Raw genomic sequence first — 21,640 nt, forward strand, 5'->3', positions numbered from 1 at the left:
TGGGATTAAGGAAGTTTACCAATGATAGGAAATTGCCAACATTGGGGTAACCGATATATCCCGTGACTTTAGAGTGCACACACTGTGATAGAAATAGGGTCGTAATTAAGGTGTGATCGGTTTCTTTTCTTGAAGACGTGGGTGGGTTTGCCAATCTAATGGAACAATTCCTGCGTCTAAGGATTGCTGAAATATGAAGATAATTGAGGACGTATATTCAGTGTTTTTGAGCACTTTGGCTTCGATACCATCAATTCCAGAGGACGAAGGATTTCGTAGCACGTCAATTTAGCAATACCAAAGGCCAAGGGATGCGGCTTCGATCCTGGCTGCAATAGCAGCCTTTCTAATGAAGGCGAAAAGCAAAAACGCAGGTGTATGATGTTTCCCCAGGATCCCCAGTTGGTCAAAATTAATCCAGAGGCCTCCAGTACGGCACGCCTCATAGCCAAGGTGTAGCTGCGGCACGTTAAACTCCACAAAAATAAAAAAATAATGAAATGAAAAGCATAAATACCAGAGGGATCAAAGGTGATGCTAGTATAGGAACAATGTAGGAAATCTGGCAACTCTAAAAGGTCACCAGCAGGCTCGTTAGTGAATACCGAGCAGAAGGCAGCATTCGAGATGTCAGCTACCCTACAATCTGGTAGAAGGCACCCGGAGCGATCCAGCTAAGATAAGATTACATTGTTCGGCGTTAATTGTCTTCCAAAATCGTTTTGGGTCGGTTTGCAGCGTTGATGGCAATGGGATGTCAATAGCAAGTAGAACTTCCGCTTATTTATTTTATTTATTTATTCATACTGTTAGCCCGTGAGGGCCGATACAGGGTGGAAAAAAAAAATAAACGACGCTGGGATATGCAGCTGACAAAATAAGTAACACTTCAAAACAGGCACTTCGAAAACAGATACATTGAAGAAAAAAAGCACACATCGACATTTGGAAACACACAGTTCTTCATGTGTGAAACACTGATCAACAATACTCATAATAATGTCAAATATAGTCCCACCCGTTACGCGGAGAGAGACAGTGCTGCCAACGTGCAAGACTACGAAAAAAAGAAAACACTTCAAGGTACTCATCGATAGTCACCCGTTTAAGTGTACATTTATAGTATCCGTATGCACAGACCTTACCTAATTTTCAAGATTCACAGACAGGAAGAAAAAAAAAACTCGAGGCTCACACTTACACTACAAAGGAAAGTACGGTGAAATTCCGTCCGTTCTGGGGAGCAGAGGGCTGGAAGGTGAACTTTAAAAACTGTTGAGTTTCGATTGAGAAATGGTTTAACGCAGATTTTTTGAATTGATTTAGGGTTTCTGCATTTACGATTTCTTGCGGCAAAAGGTTCTATTCTTCTATTGTTTTACGAAGGAAAGAGTATTTGTAAGCATTCATACGTGTCATTATCGGCATAAATTGACCATGATGGCTTATTTTCGGCAATTAGCATATCATACTCTTTGGCAGCAGTGCAGTCTTTTCGCCATTCAGACTGCAGTCTTGTAGATTTAGCTGAACGGAACAGATGCTTTTGTCATTGTTGAGGCATTTTAAAGCAACGTTAAACCAAGGAAAGCGGATATGCCGCTCAGTTGTTGGGGTAGTTGGTGTATAAAGATTTATCTAGTGCTGCATTTCATCCGTCGGGCAAAGCAGGACGGACAACGCCTATTGCAGCTAGTTTAGTTAAAAAAATGTTGGGATTAATCCAATCGAAAACTTTGGTGAGATCAATGAAAAGGGCTCCAGCATAATTTTCTGCATCAGTTGCCTGTTGAATGTTGTCAGTGAAAAGACAGTAAAGCAAGATTGGAGGGATTACCGGCGTGGAAACGCAACTGGTGGGTTGATAAGATGTTGACATTTGATGAGTACTTGCTTAACGCCGCTCAATGCATTTTTCTATCGGGCCCATAATTAGAAAATAAAGTTTGGTCCCCTTTTATGAGGACCAGTGTGACCTTGGCTCTTTTAGTTGGATGGGAAATGCACCCATTTCGAAAACTAGATTAATAATGTGAGCTAGTGGTTGTCGATCGCAGGAGCGATTCATTTAATGTTCAAAGGGCGAATTTGTTTGAGGCCTGATGGTGTTGATGACTTCATCCGGGCTGGTTGGAAACAGGAAAGATGAATGTGAGGATCACTGGTGGTGCTGCATGAGACTCACTGGCGAGAATATAACGAAGGAATGCATTGGGCATGTTAACGAAATCTAAGGGGTGATTGTATACAGAATGACTGAAGCTCAACAATAGGTGCCTCATGATTATGATTCAGATATGAGGTAATTACTTTTCTTTGTTTCCTTGCATCATAACTGGCTTGCAGAATTTCAGCTTCATAATCTCTACCTTTCGCTTCTTTTAACTGCTTATTTCGTACGTTGCAATATTGCCGCAGGCCATTCTCTCAGGTTTTTTTACTTGTGTGTTTTGTTGGCAGCATCTGTCTGCTCCAGGTTGTCTTGTCTTTGTTCGGAGCGTAGCACGTGTTTCCCTCTCTTTCTTTTGTAAGCCGCACAGGCAATCTTGTTTTTGATAGGGAGAGTGGTTCACGCTGTTGTCACTACACCACAATGCTCTTCTTTCATCACCGGTGTTCTCGATCAAATTTGATTGTTCCAGAAAGAATAACGCGGAGAGATAAAAAAATTTTGCAGGGCAAACACCTCAGCATTTGATTCGCCGACTCTTATCTGTGCACATTACTCTGCTGACAGCTATTTCGACGCCTTCTTTAAGTTCATTGTGGAGCACAAGTTCTCTCCAATAAGCTTTCTTTCTCCAAGAATCTGCATCATCCTTTGCAACGTGACATCTGGTGGAGGTACAAGGTGCATGAACTTTAAGCCCCAGGCAAGCTGCCAAGCAAACCCTTCCCGTGCCAGCTGTCGACACCAAGGTCTTCCCCCTGAATATGGTCTTCTTCAAGACAATTTGATGAAAGTGGAGACAGCGACAGTGACCAAAGCCTGCAAGTCCGTCCCCCATGGTTCTGCAACACCGTCATTAAAGCAGGCATGAAGACAAAATACAAGTTGGGTTTATTGGAAAGACTGCTTAGTCCCGATAACAATGATACCAATATCATTGCAATCCTCGAACAAATAATGAAGATATTAAAGAAAACGTGTGAAGCAGTCGCAACCCATAGCCAATTTCCCGCAACTTTTCTATGACGTCACGGAACCTTGTTTGTGCGATTGGTGGCCGCCTCACTGACCTGTCGTGACGACACACGACTGGGCGTCTGTAATGGGGCCTCTGGTTCCATTTGACCGCATCACTTGAATGCTAACATGCAGTTAACGCACTGAAAATTGTTTTATTGTTGGCCCGTATGACATCATTCTTGCTCATAACACGTCACTGTGGTGCAAAATTTGAAAGTTTTTAAATACTTCTTGCTTTTTTGTCGTTAAAAAAACATCTTTTGTGGCTGTAATCGAGCTTAGTGAGATACTGAATCCTAGTTCTTTCAAATTAAACGAAGTTGTATTTTCTCTTCATAACTCCTTTAACCATTATCGTTCCGGGGATCCCCCACTGAGGACCCAGAAGAGTGTTCGGAGAAGCTGAAGCGCGTCCGAATCTTCAACGAGTGGGACGTCCAAGAAACTTTCTAGCGTGTGTTTTTCAATGTGAAAGATGCTGCTCAAACTTTGTTTAAGAACCATGAAAGCTCCCTGACCTACTTAACTCTATTCAAAAGCAAGTTCCTTAAAACAAAACACAGAAGCAAACAAACCAGGAGGCATTGTTCACGGCAATATTAGTGTAGTGAGCTCTGAGTCTAATATTCTGCGGTCGCTTTCCATTTTTATACAAATTATCTTTTTTATGCATGCTTTTAATAAAAGCAAACTAGTTATGATCCATAAATTATGGGGAGCAGGAAACTTTTTTGGCAACTTGTAGCAACTGAAGACTCGTCTAGGCATCTATTAATAAACTGATCATGCGCATCATTTGCATCATTAGATGCTAAAATATTGGACCAGTGTACGCTTTTTATGTGGGTAATAAGCGTGCATTATGTTATCAGTTCTCAGTGTGTAAAAAGGTTGATTAGAACTGAGCAAACGACATGAACAACCAAAGAAAATTGGATATAGAGAAAATGATGCTAGCATCTAGAACACCGTGGTGATATGGAGGTCAAAAATATGTGGTCAGTTAAAGTGCCTGCATGGCCAGCAACCAATCTGGAGGGGAGAGTGATTAACGATTTGTAGCCATATCCAAGAAAGCAGTTACTGTAGCCAATGCATGTGTGATTGTTGGCGTCTAAGATGACACATGACGAACAACAACATCAGTTATTTGAGATGAAACGGTGCTGGTGAGTGCGAGGCCGTGTCTTTTAAAGTAATGGACAAGCGAGAAGCTCCGAGAGAACTAATATTACAGCGTTTTTTTATCAAAAAGTGCTCCATGCATGGCCCTTTTCCCCGCTCACCTTTGTGCCATCCTTTTGCCAGCCCTGGGACATTGAGTGAAAATAGCAGTATTTGTATGGCAGAAGTGTATGGTATTGTAGTTGCAGTGGATCCATTGCACAAGACAAAATACAAGAATTCATCATCGTTACGCACTCTCTTAATATGGTTACGTTGTCCTAAAAACGCTGTCTTGAGACACCTTATTAAAGCTCTAATTTCTGCGTCTGTAACACACAACTGAAAATGATTGTTTTTTGCTGGGTTCATGGACACAGTGGCATTTTGGGCAGCAAAATCGCTGACCGTAATGTGGCTATGGCAGCCCTCTGTAGTAGCACAACTAGCGCAGGCATACCATGGGTACCTATGTCGACGTGAAATTGCTGATATGAAGGGGACTCTGTAAATACTGGAAGCTAACACGAGACACACAAACAAGGAACAAACTGCACACGGTAAAACCACACTTAGTACGATACGCAACAAAGTATTTTCGCAGCTTGCACTCATTGTGCAAGGCTGGAAAATCAGCAGAGCTGGTGACCCGTCTCCTTCGGTCAGAGACCTGGCTGCTGCACCTCGCATGAATCTCCGAACTTGCCGCTGAAAGTTCTCCGTGACTGGCAGGCCCGGATCATTTTGTCCGCAGCCTTTCACATCTCTCCCAAAGTCGACCGCATTAGCATGCGCTAGAACCTGCGGCAACCGGCTTCGAATACTCGCCTTCTGTGCTCCCCACTTCAGGTGTGAACGTATGTGAACTGGCACGTAGAAGACTGCGACTGCGTGAGAGAGCACGCCGAGAATGCTGGGCAGAGTGTTCTCAAAGCTCGAGCTGGCCGGCACCGGGGCTCCTCACGAGGCACACGCTTCTGTACGCTCGGTATTTTTTCTTGGTATCGTTTTTGCGAGCTCCTCACGTGGTAAAAGCCCAGGCGCAAGCCTGGATGACGCCGGTCACTCCTCCAGAGGTGCACGGTCACGCGCGCGCGGTATTATTATTATTTTTTTTTTTTGTATTTTTTGAGCTCCTCACATGGCTCCAGCCCACATGCAAGCCTGAATGACACCAGCTGTTCCTTGCGAGGCACACACTTCCATGCGCTTGGTATTTATGTATTTATTCATTTATTTATTTAATTATTTTGTGAGCTTCGCACGTGTCGCAAGCCCACGCGCAAGCCTGGCCAACACCGGGCACTCTTCACGAGGCACACGCTCACGTGCGCTCAGTATTTTCCTTTGTATTTTTTTCTGGTAACAGTGTACGACGGAACTGTAAGCGAAACAGCGCGGCTGTTAAAAACAACAGATTCGTTGTGGTATCCGTTTGCAGACTTAAAATAGCTCACACACTCATACTTTCTAAATGGCAGACATACACCAACTTGTAATAGGTGCTGTGAATGGCTGAACAACGCTTTAGTGCAGTGTGTTGCTTAGAACCACGCAAGATGACGGCACTTTCCTTGACATGAAAGCATCCAATTCCGTTAAACCCCTCATTGTGTTTAGGCGATCAGCCAGTGTTTTCAACTGCGCGTCTTGTGTCATACCTTTATGACAGAATTTTTAACACTTTTTTTATGCTGGACAAAACCTCTGACCCCCTCAGAACCGAGGCCATACTGAGGGCCCCCTTGCGTGAGCCAGAGCCTCAGACTCTTGCATGCTCTTCTTTAACACCATGCAGACGGAACCACCTCCTCTGCTTTGACTTTGTGTTGTGCTGTGTACGGTTCTCTCTGCTATCTGTTCAGGTTCCCATTTCATTTGGAGCACTCGTGCCTGTCCCTTCCGGCTCGATCCCATTGTCAGAGCCACCCTGTGTCCAACTGGTGGGGGTCACGCGCTTTCTTTTGAACTCTGAGCGTGAGGGAGCTTGTTTCTAGTTCATCTCCTGCCGTGGTGGGACCTTGGAGGTGCTCTGTGTGAGTGTCCCCCGTTCTGTGACGCAGTGTGTGGCCCACCCTGTGCGAGGGAGGCATGCTGCGGGTGGCGGTGCTCACCCTGGCCCTGGTGGCCGGAGTCCTGTGTGTGCCCCCAAGCATCGACTACGCGGACGGGGGCCTGGAGGTGGACGTCGGGGATGCGCAACCCGGCTGGGACCTGTTGGTGGTGCGGGCCACCGAATGGGAGGAGGGGGGCCTCCCCTGTGCGGGCCCCTCCACCCTGGTGAAGCAGCAGACCATCCAGGTGAGCAGGGAACACCGCCTCGGGCCGGAAATGCCCTCTTGAGCAGCTGCAGCAAGAGACACGGCGGCACACCCAGACTTGGCCGCCTTGAACGCCCTGTCATACGTATTACACCGTGAAACTGTGGATTGCTGACTGGCCTTTTAAAAGTGCTTGCCCATTTTCAAACCAGGTGAAGCAGCCAAACAACCACCTGCACAGCGACGGCAGTGGCGGCGGCTGCTCTTCCTGCCGTCCCCCAGGATTAATGCCCGCGTATCAGTGCACCAATGTGAAAATGGCAGTGCCCAGAGAGCATTGGAAAAAATTTGGTGGATAGGCCCAGACTAATATACCAATGCACCTGGGATACCAGTGCACCTAATTGCATTGGTGTATAGGCCTAGGCCTGTAAACCAATGCAGCTTCAGAACAATACCAAAATAGCGATTGGTTTGTCTATTGGAATTTTTCAATACCTCGTCAGGCGTATATGATATCAAATTTTTTTTGTTTTAATAAGTGTTACCTGTACAAATGTCTGAAGAGTAGGGGTGTGCAATTAGCAATTTTTGCTTTTGAAGAGAATACAATGTGAATAATGATTTTGTTTGAATCGGTATACAAATAAAAGCAGATCTTGAGTGACTTCCAATAAGAACACTGAAATTTACAAGTTTTTATTAAGCATGCTTCAGTGACTATAGCCTAAGAAACGTGAAAGGCTTGTTTAGACAGTTTCTTAAACCTTTTATATCGCATAAAACAAGCACAAAGAAGCTGTCCTGGTGCTCTTAGCTTTATTGATATATCGCATGAGGGAGGCTTCGACTTGTTGTGGTAACTTCAACCGCAAGTGCTTCAGCGTATTAGTGTAATTAGGGTATAACTATACCGGGTGTTTCAGCAAACTTTAGCCACAGTTTAAAAATATGCTGATGCACGCTAAGACGATGCGACTAAATGCATGTTGCTCACTTTTGTATGTAGTGTGTCACACTGTTTTTGTATTTTGCTTGATTTGATAACTAGTCAATTTTAATGAGCCGCCAACTTCTGAGGCAACAAAGCTAGGAAAACGAATTCCAGTGAAAAAGTTGCAGAGCGGTTTGCAAAATGTCCGGATAAACAGTTTCTGTATTTCTATTACCTAATTCTTTCGCTACCGCGCCTATCAAAATCGATCAATTTGATCGATACTTTTGGGAGCGCGTTTTCATAGCGTTCCAGGCGTTGCTCGAACAAGTAAAGCTGTTTGGGGTTAGATCAGAAAATGGCCTTTCAATATCAGTTTTGTTTCCATTTTTGCAACGAAAACGTGATTTTTGACACACGTTTGAATCACCTTGGTGTGGAAAAGGGGCGTGGTCATTGCGCGTCACTGCTACCAGCGAAGAATGCGTGCCACTTGTAATTACTCTGCACCAGCGTTTGTTTTTTGCTATCAGGGTGTGAATGGTGAACCAGCAAACGATTTTCAATCGTCAGGTTCGCCCTCTGACAGTAATAATCGCAGAAATCGGCTGAAAATGTCAAGCAGTGCCTGGTTGCTAAGCTACTTTATGATTTTAGGCAGTTTTATTGCCTTTGCGCACGTTGTTCTAAGTTCTGTGGTAATTCTACTTACCCCAGGACCATTCGCGAACAGTGTACAACAGTTTCGGTTTCGTTTCTGCATCGCGAAATTCATATTTAGCACTACTACGCAGTTACCCAACTTCAAGGCTACCCGCCATGGCGCCTGGAGCGTCCGCGACTGATCCTCGAACAAAGCACGCCGCTCCTGATTTCCCCCCACCCTAACCCGATTTTGCGATAAGAACTTCAGATGCAAGTCAAAAGATCACACCCAGTTGCCAGATATCTGTTCCGCCGAGGACAGCGCTTCAAACCGGCCTTACACTGCCAGCCTTCCAGTTTCGTTACCATGCGAGGGTATATCCGGGTGTGTAATGTTGCTGCTTAGTTGAACTGTCTATTCGGACAGAGTCTCCGATAAGTTTTTGTACTGTTTCATTTGAAAACTGTTAGACTGCGCTGCATTAGAGGAGGCTCGTTGTGCTCATCTTTTTTATCGCGCAACTGCTACTCTGGCAAAGATCGCAGGGCACGATTCTAGCTCATCGTACCTCATTTTTGCGAGCAAGGCTATAATTGCGAGTAAGAAGATGATAATAAAGCTCAGCTTTATGTTTTGAGAGATAACTGACCGTGAACGACAACAAGCATCAGCCACGGCGTTCCGTTTCCAACTTCATGCATGTTTCTTTCCGCATCGCGTGCTTGTCCCAAATATTGTGCTTGCTGTAAATGCAAAGTCAGCCATTGACAAGATGTTCTTACGTTATGTGGGGGCAAATTGGTGCCTCTGATAATGACAAACTGCCAGATTTATTCCAGGAAACCACCCGAAATTGCACATTTCGAATTGGAGGTTGGGCTTCACCGCATGACACGAGCACCGTGCGTGCTAACATTTTTTTTTTATATCTGACAAACTGTTCCGCGCAAGCCGACATTTTTTCTAGGGCGTGTTTTTGAAATGTTTTCCTACAAAATGTATATTCTAATTTTTTTCTACTACCGGTGGTTTGATATACACAACTCCTTTTTTATCATTTTTTTCGACGACTTGACAAAAAGTTCGATTTTGATATTTTTTTTACAACTATGATATATAAAAACCTTCAAAAAACTGGTGTTATTGGAAAGGCCGTTAAATAATCTGCATTTTGTGTTCCTGCAATTAGTGCCTAACCATTTTTTTAGCAGGAAAAAGAGGTTTTCTTGGACCCCTAAAATTAGTCAATTTTCCGGCGGTAGCGAAAGAGTTAAGTATTTGTGTTTTCAGCTTACTGATGATGGCCACAAAATACAAGAAAAAAAAAAAAAACACGTGGCACTCTCGCAGACACGTCGTAATTGCAGTGCTCCCAAGTGTTCCGCATACAAACAGCTGTAGGCACGCTGCAACTTAACTCTTTCCTTACGGCGCCATAGGCCATCGGACGATTTTATTATGTTTTGTTGATATTTCGCGTGCAGAGACTGCGCCAAGAGAGATATTTAAACCCGCGATAGTGGCGAGTTGTGTGAAAACAGCGTCCGCTGTATTTGGGCTGTATTTATAAACAAAACGGGCTTCCTATCTGATGACTGCGGCTTTGCACATTGATGTGTAGGGTCTGGACAGCGTGCGGTGGGAATATTTTGCCAAATGCGCCGCGTCATATCGCGTTATCACCTTCATGATAGCCTGACACTCGTGTCAGATTACCGTTACGGAGCGATGCGTGACACTTCTGAAGAGTGCTGGATTTTTTTTCTGGTTTTTTACCACTAAAGCGAAAAGGATCTTGTGTCAGAACACAAAAAAGTGTGCTTGGATGCATGACCGACTTACACTCGAGTGGCTTCGAGGAGGGGCACAGCCGTCAGTTCTGCTAGGTTGACGGGCCCACAAAAATACAAAACTTGGTGTACAGCATTGATATATATATATTGAATCATAGCCAAGAAATGTGGGAACAATTTGCATATCTTAGAATTTCTAAAATAATTTTTAGGCTCATTACAATCGCCTATATACGTTGTGTGCATACTTTTTGTGCATTTTTTTTCTGATTATTTGACTAATAAACTGTAAGTAATTGTGCCTTTCACAAAACTGCTGTTATGTGTTTGTAAGAGCAATCTATAAGCTACAATTCCATGCATAGCAATGCTAAATGTATCCACTAGCTCAAGAGAAAGAAATAGTTTTGTGGAAGCACTCAAAATCGGTCGTTTTTCCGCCGTGACGAAAGAGTTAAAAGGCGGCAGGGCAGCAACGTAAGCATTGGCTGTGCCACTTACGCCACCGATGTGCTCCCCTTGCGACAGTTCATTATAGCGATAAGAAGACGCAGCAGTTATCACTTGTGCTGCCGGAAGCAGCTAAGCGGCTGCGCTCCTATGATTGTGTGCAGAACGCTTGAGAGGACTGCAGTCACGACGCGCAAGTGCGCATGTCACGTGTTTTTCTTTTCTTTTCTTATCTTTTTTAATTTTGCGGGAACCGTCACTATGCTGAAAAACACCAATACTTTATAGATAGAAAGAATGAAACAGTTTATTCGGACGTTTTGCAAACCGGTCTGCAACTTTTTAATTGGAATTTTTTTTCCTAGGTTCATTGATTCAGAAGTAGGCTACCTAATCCTGACTCATTATTCAATTTACTAAAATAAAAAACAATGTGACACACTATGTATGCAATATAGACCATGCATTTTGTCGCGTCATCTTGGAGGGCATCGGCATAGTATTTTTAAACTCTGGCTAAAGTTAGCTGAAACACCCTATATATTTTGGCAAGCTATTTGATTACCACGGTATATTTCCTTATGAACAAGGCATGTAGTTGAAATTTTTATGGATCTTCACAGAGGCTTTAAAAAAAAATGAAAAAAAAAATGAAGGAAGCACTAACGCGTAAGACTTGAAGGTAGTGGAGCTCTGTGCAACCTTCACGACCACACGACGATTAAAGTCCACGATTGCAGCAGGCTTGCTTCATTTTCGCTGCCGCAACAACATTTACTCTGTCATTGTTGCTATAGGTGTTGGCTTCTTTCATTTCTTGGGGAAGATAATACAGTTGAACCTCGTTATAAGAGACATGGATACAAGAGACAAATGGGTATAAGAGACACTGTCCACCCACATGGCTGGCTGCCCTATCTTTCCCACTAAATTGACCTCTTTTATAACAGACATCGGATGTAGAAGACAGTGGGTTATGAAGGACAAGTCATCCTTGAACTTTAATCAATAATCTCGCTTGTAACAGACATTTTAACTTACGCCTGCAGTCGCTATTTATTATAACTTCAGCAAACACACAGTGGTTCAGTCAGCTATGAAATGACGATGAGAAGCCCCGCCAATGGAAATGCAACTTACAGAAGTGATTGAAGCTTAGTGCCATCCATTGGAGCGCGACCGCACATGCGGGCTCTCCCACGTGCGTAGCTCCCAATCAAGAGGCATCGCACTTGTTGAGTCCTGCAAGCGTAATGAATAACCTGAGCAGACAGCGGAAGAAGCTGTGCGCTCTGGCTATTCATCAGACTTGTGAACTCAACATCTACGATTCATCTTCCACAAACAGTGAAAGGAAAGAAAGCTTGTAGAATCGGTTGTAAAAAACAGTGTAAATGCAGTCATGAAGCAAACAAAGATTCAGAACTGTTTCATAAATTCTGGGGGCAAACATAAATTAGAATGAATCTATTGCAACATGCTGTAGCGTTCTTTTGAGCTTATTTTAGTCATACGGTGCCCACATTGAACTATGGCCTGATTAGTAAGTGAAAACATGGTTCCCTGCTTATAAGAGACATCTCGTATAAGAGACAGAAACTGCTTCCGGGTACGTGTCTCTTATAAAGGGGTTCAACTGTAAATGTACGTCACCTTGGAGGGTTGTACACTATGACATGTCTGTCTTGTTCCGAGCAAATGTGGCCACGATTACAGTGAACGCTGGATTTTTATTTATTTATTATTATTATTTTTGTCAATGTTAGCCAATTTCCTTAAGTGGAGTACTGACACCAATTTTCGGCGTTAATATTATGGCACAGTTCGCTTCCTTCACTCAACAGAATACCCTGGCTGAAATATGAGCGGCCTGCGACGCGAAGAACATAGTTCAATTGGATCTCATTTATCGCGCCGACGGAGCAGCGCATGGAGCGGCACTCAGCAAATGGACATCAGCGTGACATCATCCTGCGATAGCCAAAAGAAGTGACGCAACAGCGCTCGTCAAACATTCGTGACGTCACTACACGCGCGCGGCCCCGTGAGCGGTGACTGGGCGCTGGCGCATTCACAAATGTGTGCACGAAACCAGAGCTACCGGCATAACTGGTGCCCAGAAAGGCACTGTAAGCAAAAATAAAGTTCCACACACGGGAAAGGAAGCGGTAATATAGCCCGGAATCGCAATAGAAGTCGCCATCAGGACTTTTATTGAAAGCGGTCATCGAATTTCCGCCGCAATGGTAGGCCTAGCACCTTCAGGCAGCTCAGCCGTTCAGCTCCGGTGATGGTGTGGTCGAAACAACGCCCCCACCGGCCTCTGCAGTGTTTTGACGTCCACACAAAGCGGTGAAGTCATGCCGGGATTCTGCCTTTCGGGATGAAAGCGCGGGAATTTGAAATAAACGATTTTAAGGCAGTTCAATGTAATTAATTATCGCGCGCTGGAGTATTTAAAGTGCTTTTTTGGGTTCGCCAGACCATTAAGCATCGATAAAAGCAACAAAAGTGGAACGTAAAATTTTCATGTCAGTACTACTTTGTGGAGTACTGACACCAATTTTCGGCGTTAATATTATGGCACAGTTCTCTTCCTTCACTCAACAGAATACCCTGGCTGAAATATGAGCGGCCTGCGACGCGAAGGCTTGATACACGTGGGCAGGGGACGCGGGGCAATCGTCGCGAGGCACGCACACGCAAGCGCCAGGCATTTGCTTGGTTTTGTTAACTGCCGGGCGGTCACCTGGGCTTACGTGTGCTCTCTCAGCAATTTCTTGATATTCTTAATTGCGAACATGAAAACTTTCGATTTGCTGAAGAGCTTCACAAACACTGGGGCATCGTAAGGCATAAAAAATTTGCCGATTCGTCTGCCTTCTGCATACTTTCATGGTGTGATGATATCCCCGCATTGCACTTGCTCGCGGTTCCCTTTCCAAGCCCTAACAACACAATAAATTTTGTTTTCAAAAAGAAGTTGCGTCACACTATCTGCACGCACCCACAAGTCATGCGTAATGCATATCTGCCAGGTTTCCTGAATTGTCCGGGAGGCGCCCGTATTTTTATAGTTTTGTATGATTGTACAGCCGAAACATAAATCTTCCGAACATGCACCCGCCGGAGTTACTTGGCAAGGCAATCCAATCCTACACCGATTGGCATTGTTATCTGTGAAGAGCGTAAGCGGCCCTGCGCATAAGTTGAACTGTTCGGTACCACAGGAACGCTAAATGCGAGAGGCAGTTCAATATAGTAAATGAAAATTGCACCAAGTTCTATGCAATCATGTTTGACACAAACCTCAGTCGCGTTCTTTTAGCGAAGTGTCGCAGGCGCGAACATTGTTAAGCTCTACTGTCATCTCAGGACTTCTTCCAAACTGTGGCGTCCGCCACTTCGATGATTTAGCGACTGACCACTAGTGCAGCTTGTTAGTAGTTTGGACGAAAAAGTTCAGTGCCTGCTTTGGTGCAACAAAATAAAAGCGCGGGTAAGTTATTCCATTCTGTTGGTACTGAGCTTTCCACCCCTCAGCACCCCCCACCCCCCTCCGACATCCCGGTTAGATCTCCCTAGTGCCATGCTTGCGAATTTGGCTGGTATGGTATTGTAAACATATCAAAAAAGCTGACATCAACATCAGTGCCAGCACATGATGACAAATGTGGCTGTGCGAGGACAAATGTGCTTGGCAAACCGCATTCGTGAGTGCCGCAATGTTAATTCCGGCTTCTCAAGGAAGCTTTATCTCGATGTCTGGAAGTGTGAAGCTACACAAACTCATCACTGTTTTCTGTCCCATATTAGAAAAGAAGGGAAACGTTACAGGCTTCAATAAATTCAGTGCTCTTCCGCTGTGTGAAGAAAAGTGACCAGTAAAGCTGGCCACAGTACAACGAGCACACGAAACGAAACACGATTGTTTGTAATTTGTCATTGAGCACACTTCCTAGTTAATTACCTGAAGGAAAACTTGGATGGAGTGTAGTTTTGTTTCAGCGTACGAACATGGGGCTGTCCGTTTCCTTCCCGTAGAAGCCCAAAGTATTGACGGCAGGCAGGGATTCCGCAGTATTTACACCTCACTGCGAACTTTGTAATTACGAAATGTAAATGAAATTTGGTGCAACTTTAGAGTCGTTTTAGCGGCTACTTGTCGTATAACTTGGTCTGGGGTAACTCCAATTGAACAAGAGTTACAGTCGCGATCTAGAACAGTATACCGTACTCCCTCTGTGGACACCATGTATTGACAGCAGACTGGAATCGTGTAAAGTTTACACCTTCTCTGTGATTTAATTATCACAAGTAAATTGAACTCGACGCAATAATAGAGTCGCCCTAGCAGCCAATTTCAGTATGCTTTTTTTATTTTATTTTTTTCCATATACCTGCATTAAATTTAGAGCTACAGAACATTCACAAGAAAGTTGGGTTTGCCTGCCGCAAGATTCCAAATTCCTTGTTTACGCGACTCTGTCCACGGATGCAACAATTTTGAGAAAGGAGCCATAGACAGCTTCGCTGGGAAAAAGGATTAATTGGTGCAGCATGAGGGACTATGGCAATACGAAGCTGGAATTTCCTTTCTACAGAGTAATGCCAAGGAGAAAACAGACACTGCCTAAAAGCGCCTCTTTTTTGCCGTTAGCCGCACGTCACCACATTGGTACGGGGAAGCCCCTCGCCGATAGGAAGTGCACAGCAGCAAAGAACACTGGGGCATGTTTTTAAACTTCGAAGTACTTCGACAATTTATTTTAAATTTTCAAGTATTGCTATTTCATTCGAAGCTGAATAAAATAGGACAGTTTTGAATATTTGCACACCCCTGCTAATAAGTAGTTCCACGGTTTCAGCCTAACCGAACTATGTGTGGTGAATCTGGATTTGGCAGTAAATTGGGTGTTTTTACAAATTCCTCATTATCTGTGGTGTCCTTGAATACATCGAATTGGTATTTTCCGACAAATGCTACCCGTACAAACGAAAAAAAAAATACAATTTAAGGATTTTGCCCAGAGAGAGAGAGAGAGAGAACAACTTTATTTTGTGCCCGGTGGGAAAAGGAAGAGGTTGGAGATCCTCCTCGGTCCTCTTCCCCAGAGATGCTGCCAGAAAACTACAGTGTAGAGTCCAGTGTTGCGGAGTTGCCACTCCGGAATTGGAATGATTCCGGATTCATTCCACCTTTTTGAGATGCCGGAATGGAATGGGAATGGAATGAGAACAACGCTTGTAGGAATGGAATGGGAGTGGAATTAAGGACCTTATGCTCGGAATGGAATGGGAATGGAGTCAGGATTTTTAGACGGCGGCGTCACCATTGCTGGTGCCTTCCGGCTACTTAATTAGTTCGTGTGTGGCGACGACTGCGTCGGTATATCTCAAAGGGAGCACCGGCGACGAAAGCGTGAACGCGTACTCGGCATTTCGAGCAACTGACTCCACGCAGCGCGTATGCAACTGAAGTTCGAGCGGCGCAAGCTCGTCTGGCCAGTGGCGCCGTTAGGTCGGCTCTTCGTGATTCGGTAGGCTTTTTGAGGCATAGCTTTTTCTGTAGAACCGTCCGTGGCGCCGATGGCAGACCAACGTCGGCGCGCAACGAACGGCGTGCATCCGAAGCAGCGGTGTTTCTCACCACAAGTTGATACTGAGAAATATTGGAGCCAGCAATATAAAGCGTTCGCACATGACACAACAAAGCGCTTTCCCCCGGCGAGCAATGAATGGCGTTGTAGCTCGCAAGCCGACCTGGTAGGCATCACGCGGGAATACGACGCCAACCTGTTGACCGTGTGTTGCAGCGGCCGCGGGGCTCCAGTAAACCAATGCCAAGGCAGCAAAAAGAAAATTGTGGGTGAGGGATTTGCGGGCCAGGCACCCGCCAAAAGCGTAAGAAGCGAGCTTCGAATATGTTACTGCGCTTTCTACCTCCACGCTCTGCTACGGAGGCTACGGTAGTGAGCAGATGGGATATACAATTACATCAGAGAATGCAGAACACAGCTGTCGACAGGCGTTTGTTAATAACAGTTCTGGCTCAAATAGCACCCTTTTTGCGAGTGCTTTGACGGCTCTCAGGAGTGCGACACCGTGTTTTGCTTCAATCTGAATGTGCGGCCCTCTCCTCCAATTGTGCCAAACTTGTGCTTTGTTCGTGCTTTGGTTGCTGTGTTTCTGTGTATGTGGCCGTTGCGCCTGGGTACAAACGTACCTGATTACTGAAGCCTTAGTCGTCGGCTCGAAAGTTGGAGCATCGGCACTATTCAGGAAGGGAGGTCACATTTAAAAATCTTGATCAGGTCCTCGATCATATGGTTGCGCATTCATGAAAACAAACTGTCTGACCACATTTCTTTACTTTGACAGGGCTCCCGTCACGATATGGTTCTGTCACTTTAAATGAGGGTGTCATAAATAATGTCCGGTATTGGACGTATGGAGCTGCGGTAGTGCCAGGTCAATAAACAATCGCAAAGGAGGTCAACGTGGAAGCGGTGGCGACTTTCCTATAGTGAATACAAAACCTGTAAATGGTGTTCTGTAACTCTGCCCTCCCGTCTCTAGCGTTGTAGTGTAGCGAAAGGGCTCAATTCTGTAGATTCACCGGAAATTATTCAATTAAGCATTTCGAATGTACATGTGAGCAAGCTCCGCGTGACATGCCTGTGAGTTATCCACATCATACTAATTACGCTGGTATGACGGTACGCAAAGCAGACAGCAAGATAGCAAACCCCAGACTGTGCAGTAAAACGAAAAAAAGCCGACATCAACGTAATAGCTGCTTCATCTCGCGTCGCGCAAGAAAAACATTAAAACATGCTAACATGCAAATACTACAATAAGTAGTGGGATCCTGCTACTTATGCAAAAAGGGGCAGTGTGACGCTGCGACTTTTCAAAGAGAAAGCTGTTTTAGTGGGACCGATCGCATTCTGTCGAAAAACTAATGCATTCGCCCTTACACCAGTTGCTCGACCGAAAAGCTCTGACAAGGTCTCTGCACACACGGTGCGTGCGTGAAACCGGGGACCGCAAATTATGTCTCCCCCTCTCTCTCTCTGAAACTGGGATTCCATTGTGTCAAAACGCTTACTTGAAAATCGCAAAAAAACGAACGGTTCTAAATAAAAAACACACGCGTCGATCATAAAGGACCACAATGGTATACCTTTTTCCCATAAACCACGTAACGGTGTACACTTATGCCATTCGTAGTTGCGTTTACTTAGTGCGCGAAAAATCGTCGCATGGGTTCGTTTTTCGCTTCCTGTTTGGGTGTTTGAAGGTTTGTAGATTGGGTAGACGCACTTTCAGCGAAAGTTGGGAGCACTTTTAGCTTTGGCGCTTCTCTCGGATTTCGTTAGGAAGGGACGATAGTTTTTTTAATTGGGTAGTTATGCACGACATATGTAACCAACCTGCTACCGACGCTCAACTTCGGTGACAAGTGACACATTTGAATACTTTTGCAGTTTTCAACCCGTATGGTAACGTCAGATTCATTTTGCGTTCCTCAGCAATTCGATAGAGCACCTGAGGCAGTTTTTACATTGAAGAATTAAAGGAATGGAATTGAACTTCCAGTCCATTCCAGGAGTGGGAATGGGCTAACTTCTGCCATTCCGAGGAATTGAAAGGAATGGAATCACGACAAGTTCCAATTCCTCGGAATGGAATTGGAATGGAATGGGGATGCCCATTCCGCAACACTGGTGTAGACCAACTATAACGTAACCACTTATAGTGCAGGTCCGGATATAATGCAGGTTTTCCTGGCCACCGGTAGGCCTCGCATAGAACTCAATGCATAAGCGCACCGCTTACAATGCAGTTGTCCGAAGCACAATACCGTTCATAGTGCGGCTTTTTGGCGGGTCCGCTGATCGAACGGTGCAGCTGAGGCATTGCTTTAGGGTCCGAAAAAAGAAAGAGACAAGATTCAGCCATTCGACGCAGCCCTCTAACTTGGACACAGAAAATTAAAAAAAATAGGCACCCTTCAGTTTGCACGTTCTGTTTCACATGCGTGATAACCACAACTGGCATTGCGACGCAAGACGCCGACGAAAAAAAAAAAATCTCACTTGCACTCTTATCTCGTTGTCTCGCCGGCTGCAGCTGGGCTGCTGCCGGCGAGACAACGAGATAAGAATGCGGCACCCCTGCGGCGGCATCCGTTCTTCTGGTTGCTAAGAAATGCAGATCTCTCAAAACATAAACAGGAAGTATAAGTTAAGGCCACACTCGCGGCTTGTAAAACCATGCAGCAGCAGCGTCTGATACGAAAAAAAAAGAGAGAGAGAGAGAGAGAGAGAGAGAGAGAGAGAGAGAGAGAGAGAGAGAGAGAGAGAGAGAGAGAGACAGACAGAGAGAGAGAGAGAGAGAGAGAGAGAGAGAGAGAGAGAGAGAGAGAGGGGATCGTACCTCTCTTTTCAAGTGGCTCTCTTTTGAGTGAAGATAAACAAAGAATGTTTGATAGGTAGCGTGCGATATGTTTGGATTCACACATGTTTTGTTTACAGTGTGGTACCATTTGTAGTGCACACACGTGATAAGCGGTCTACACTGTAAAAAGCATTTCTGGCGAGCATTACATCTGCGCTTTACTAGTGTAGTGATTTATGTCCTGAGCTGCTACGGGGCAACAGGCAGTGTAGGAAGAAAACTCATGCTAACTTGATTTGCAGCACATGCATGCTGTAGAAAGTGAAACCACTCGAGAAACGGAGCTAGTGAAGAAATATGCACGAGCTCCCCTTCTTCACCGTGTGGATGTGCGCAACACCGCTTTGGCTCTCCTTCTCTCCATGTTGCAGGCTGGCCAGCAGAAGATCCTCTTCCCAGCCGATGGACTCGAGCCTGGCCTCTACTGTGCAGTGGTGAGCTGGGCTGGCCTGGGGTCGACACGCTCAGCTAGCTTGTTCGCCAACCAGGGCGTCACCTGTTTTCTGGGGCAAATGGTGGAAGGCAGTTTAACAACACTTGTTGCTGAGCTTGTTGGTGCATGACTCAAAGAAGAAACCTGTGAGGCTAAACAGGCAAGGACCAACAAAGACAAGGAACGACATATAGAGGCGCCTTATCTGTCATTTCTTAATTGCTTTGTTCTCGCGTGTGTAGTGTCACAGGTGTGTGTGTGTGTTGCTTTTTTTTTTTTTTTGTTTTTTTACCCCGCCTTTTTGTTCTTCACTGGCCCGTACCGTTGTTTGTTTCAGTTCCCCGTCTAACCAGTTCGCTTCATTGCCAGCTCCCCGTTAGCTCCTCCCCCACATCTTTGTCCCTCGGCACATCTCGGGGAATCTCCCAACAGCACCTGCCTGTGCTTGTTTTCTTTGCTGACTCGTGATCGGTGAAAGGCACACACGTATGGTCGTTTATCTTTCCTTGCTGTGCACGATGCTTGCAAACAAATTCTTCCGACACTTGGTGGTAAGACTGAAATGACCAGAGAGGGGGAAAAAGACGTGTAATTGTGCATCTGCCGTCTTCTGTTTAGTTGAAAAAAAAAATTTGAACGCATGTATGCACGTAACATTAACTGTGCATCTCAATGGGCTGCCGTCAAGTTCAGGCTTTCCCGCGGTGCTCTCAGCAGTGTCCCTGCACACTACGCTGCGTTTTGTACGTGGCAACCGTTCTTGCATGCCCTTGTGAACACGTCCTGTGGCCGCAAAGAAACAAGGGAATGCAAGGTCGGGCATAAAATGCCATATTTTCGTGCGTATGTATAACCCGCCCCTGCGTATAACCCGCACCCCCTTGTTTCCATCGATGAATGAAAACAAATCTGTCCCCGCGTATTGCCCGCATATTTTAAACGTAGAAGGATGGACCGAAGCTGCTACTCAAGCAACATTTTGCATTTTTTTATGCAAAAGCACTTACCTAGCTGACTACGTAACTAGAGGACTTGCTGCATACATTTTTTTCAGGGGGTATATTTTTGAGCTGTGTGTGAAAAATAAGCACTGTCAGTCGGATAACAGTAGCTTAGTCGCTATTACTGCTGTAGGGGTATCACGACCCAACGCGCATTGCAGTGAAGCTGCACTAAAGGAAATACCTCGCATTTAATCCGCAGCTCTACTTCACAACTGAAATTCCGCATTTTTGGTGCGGGTTATACGCGCGAAACTATGGCATTCAAACTCACGATAATTTTTTTCACATCAGATTTGCAGCCAATGACATGCGGATATCAGAATGATTTCCCGCCCACCTTTGGCATGCTTTCAGTTTGCACCTTTTTGGCCACCAAATCACGAAAAGGAAGTGGTTCTGAGGCCACATGACGGCTTCTGTCCGGACTCCTTTGGAGCAGCATTGCAGGCATGCACTTAGTATCTGCAAGAGCAAAAGCCGCAGATAGGCAGAGCTGAGCTGTGCCAGTGGCTTTGGTCTTTGGGCCGATCGCCCACTTGTCATTGCATAATGCGCACATCTCTGCTGCACTTTTGCTTCTTCCTCAGTCTGTCTCCAGGCTGGCCCTTGCAAATACTGAGTCGGTGTTGCTTGCAGATTTTGCGCTCGACTGAAATGCATGTCCTAATCGTTTCAGAAATAACTAGCGATGGTATTCCTGAGTGGTTACTTCTAGCGCACACTGTGATTGCGAAGGATGTCTTTATGCACAGGAGAAATGGAGGGTAGCGTCTCGCTTTTTTGGAGTGGAAAATATTGTTAGGTCGCAGCAGAAGTGATGAGGCGATTTGTGATTGATGGGAAGTGATCTGGTTACAAGCAGATGGGATGGACGTATTTACAGAATGCACATGGCGGCCATAAGACAGCATGCGCGGGGACACAGCCACTTCTTTGCCATCTTCATTGTCCTCTTCTGTCTTAAGTCATGGCAGCGTGGGACATTGCCAGCCTATGTGTCCCAAGACAATATTGTGCTTGGTGCAGCATTAGCACAGCGAGACATACACTTGAAAATGACTGGAAAGATGCTAGGTATGCATGTTATCATGTCCACTTTGGGACGAAGGCCTCTCCCACTGACTGGCATCTGCTCCTGCCCTTGTCACCAAACTTTCCCGATCTCGTCCCTCGATCGAGTTAACGATCTTCCCCTACTTCCAGTCCCGGCTGTTGGTAGCCACTCCTCCGTTACCCTAGTGGTGCACCTGTTGCCAGTTCCCTGCACTGCATGTCCTGCCCAACCCCTTTCCTTGTCGTAGT

The 21,640-nt window shown here is 45.3% G+C and overlaps 1 protein-coding gene across 1 annotated transcript in view; it reads left to right on the forward strand.

The window, feature by feature from the left end:
- Positions 1-6,385: 6,385 nt before the first annotated feature.
- LOC144166529 (uncharacterized) overlaps positions 6,386-21,640 on the forward strand; it is a 65,683-nt gene continuing 50,428 nt past the window's right edge. Inside the window, exons 1-2 of the mRNA XM_077696036.1 lie at positions 6,386-6,655; positions 19,273-19,335. Of these exons, the coding sequence (XP_077552162.1) occupies positions 6,446-6,655; positions 19,273-19,335 (273 nt within the window). The 5' untranslated portion in view covers positions 6,386-6,445. The remainder of the gene's footprint in view (positions 6,656-19,272; positions 19,336-21,640) is intronic.

Source organism: Haemaphysalis longicornis, unplaced genomic scaffold, assembly GCF_048455015.1.
Source record: "Haemaphysalis longicornis isolate Haplotype H1 unplaced genomic scaffold, Haemaphysalis longicornis Haplotype H1 scaffold_179, whole genome shotgun sequence".
In the NCBI taxonomy this organism is placed as follows: domain Eukaryota; kingdom Metazoa; phylum Arthropoda; class Arachnida; order Ixodida; family Ixodidae; genus Haemaphysalis; species Haemaphysalis longicornis.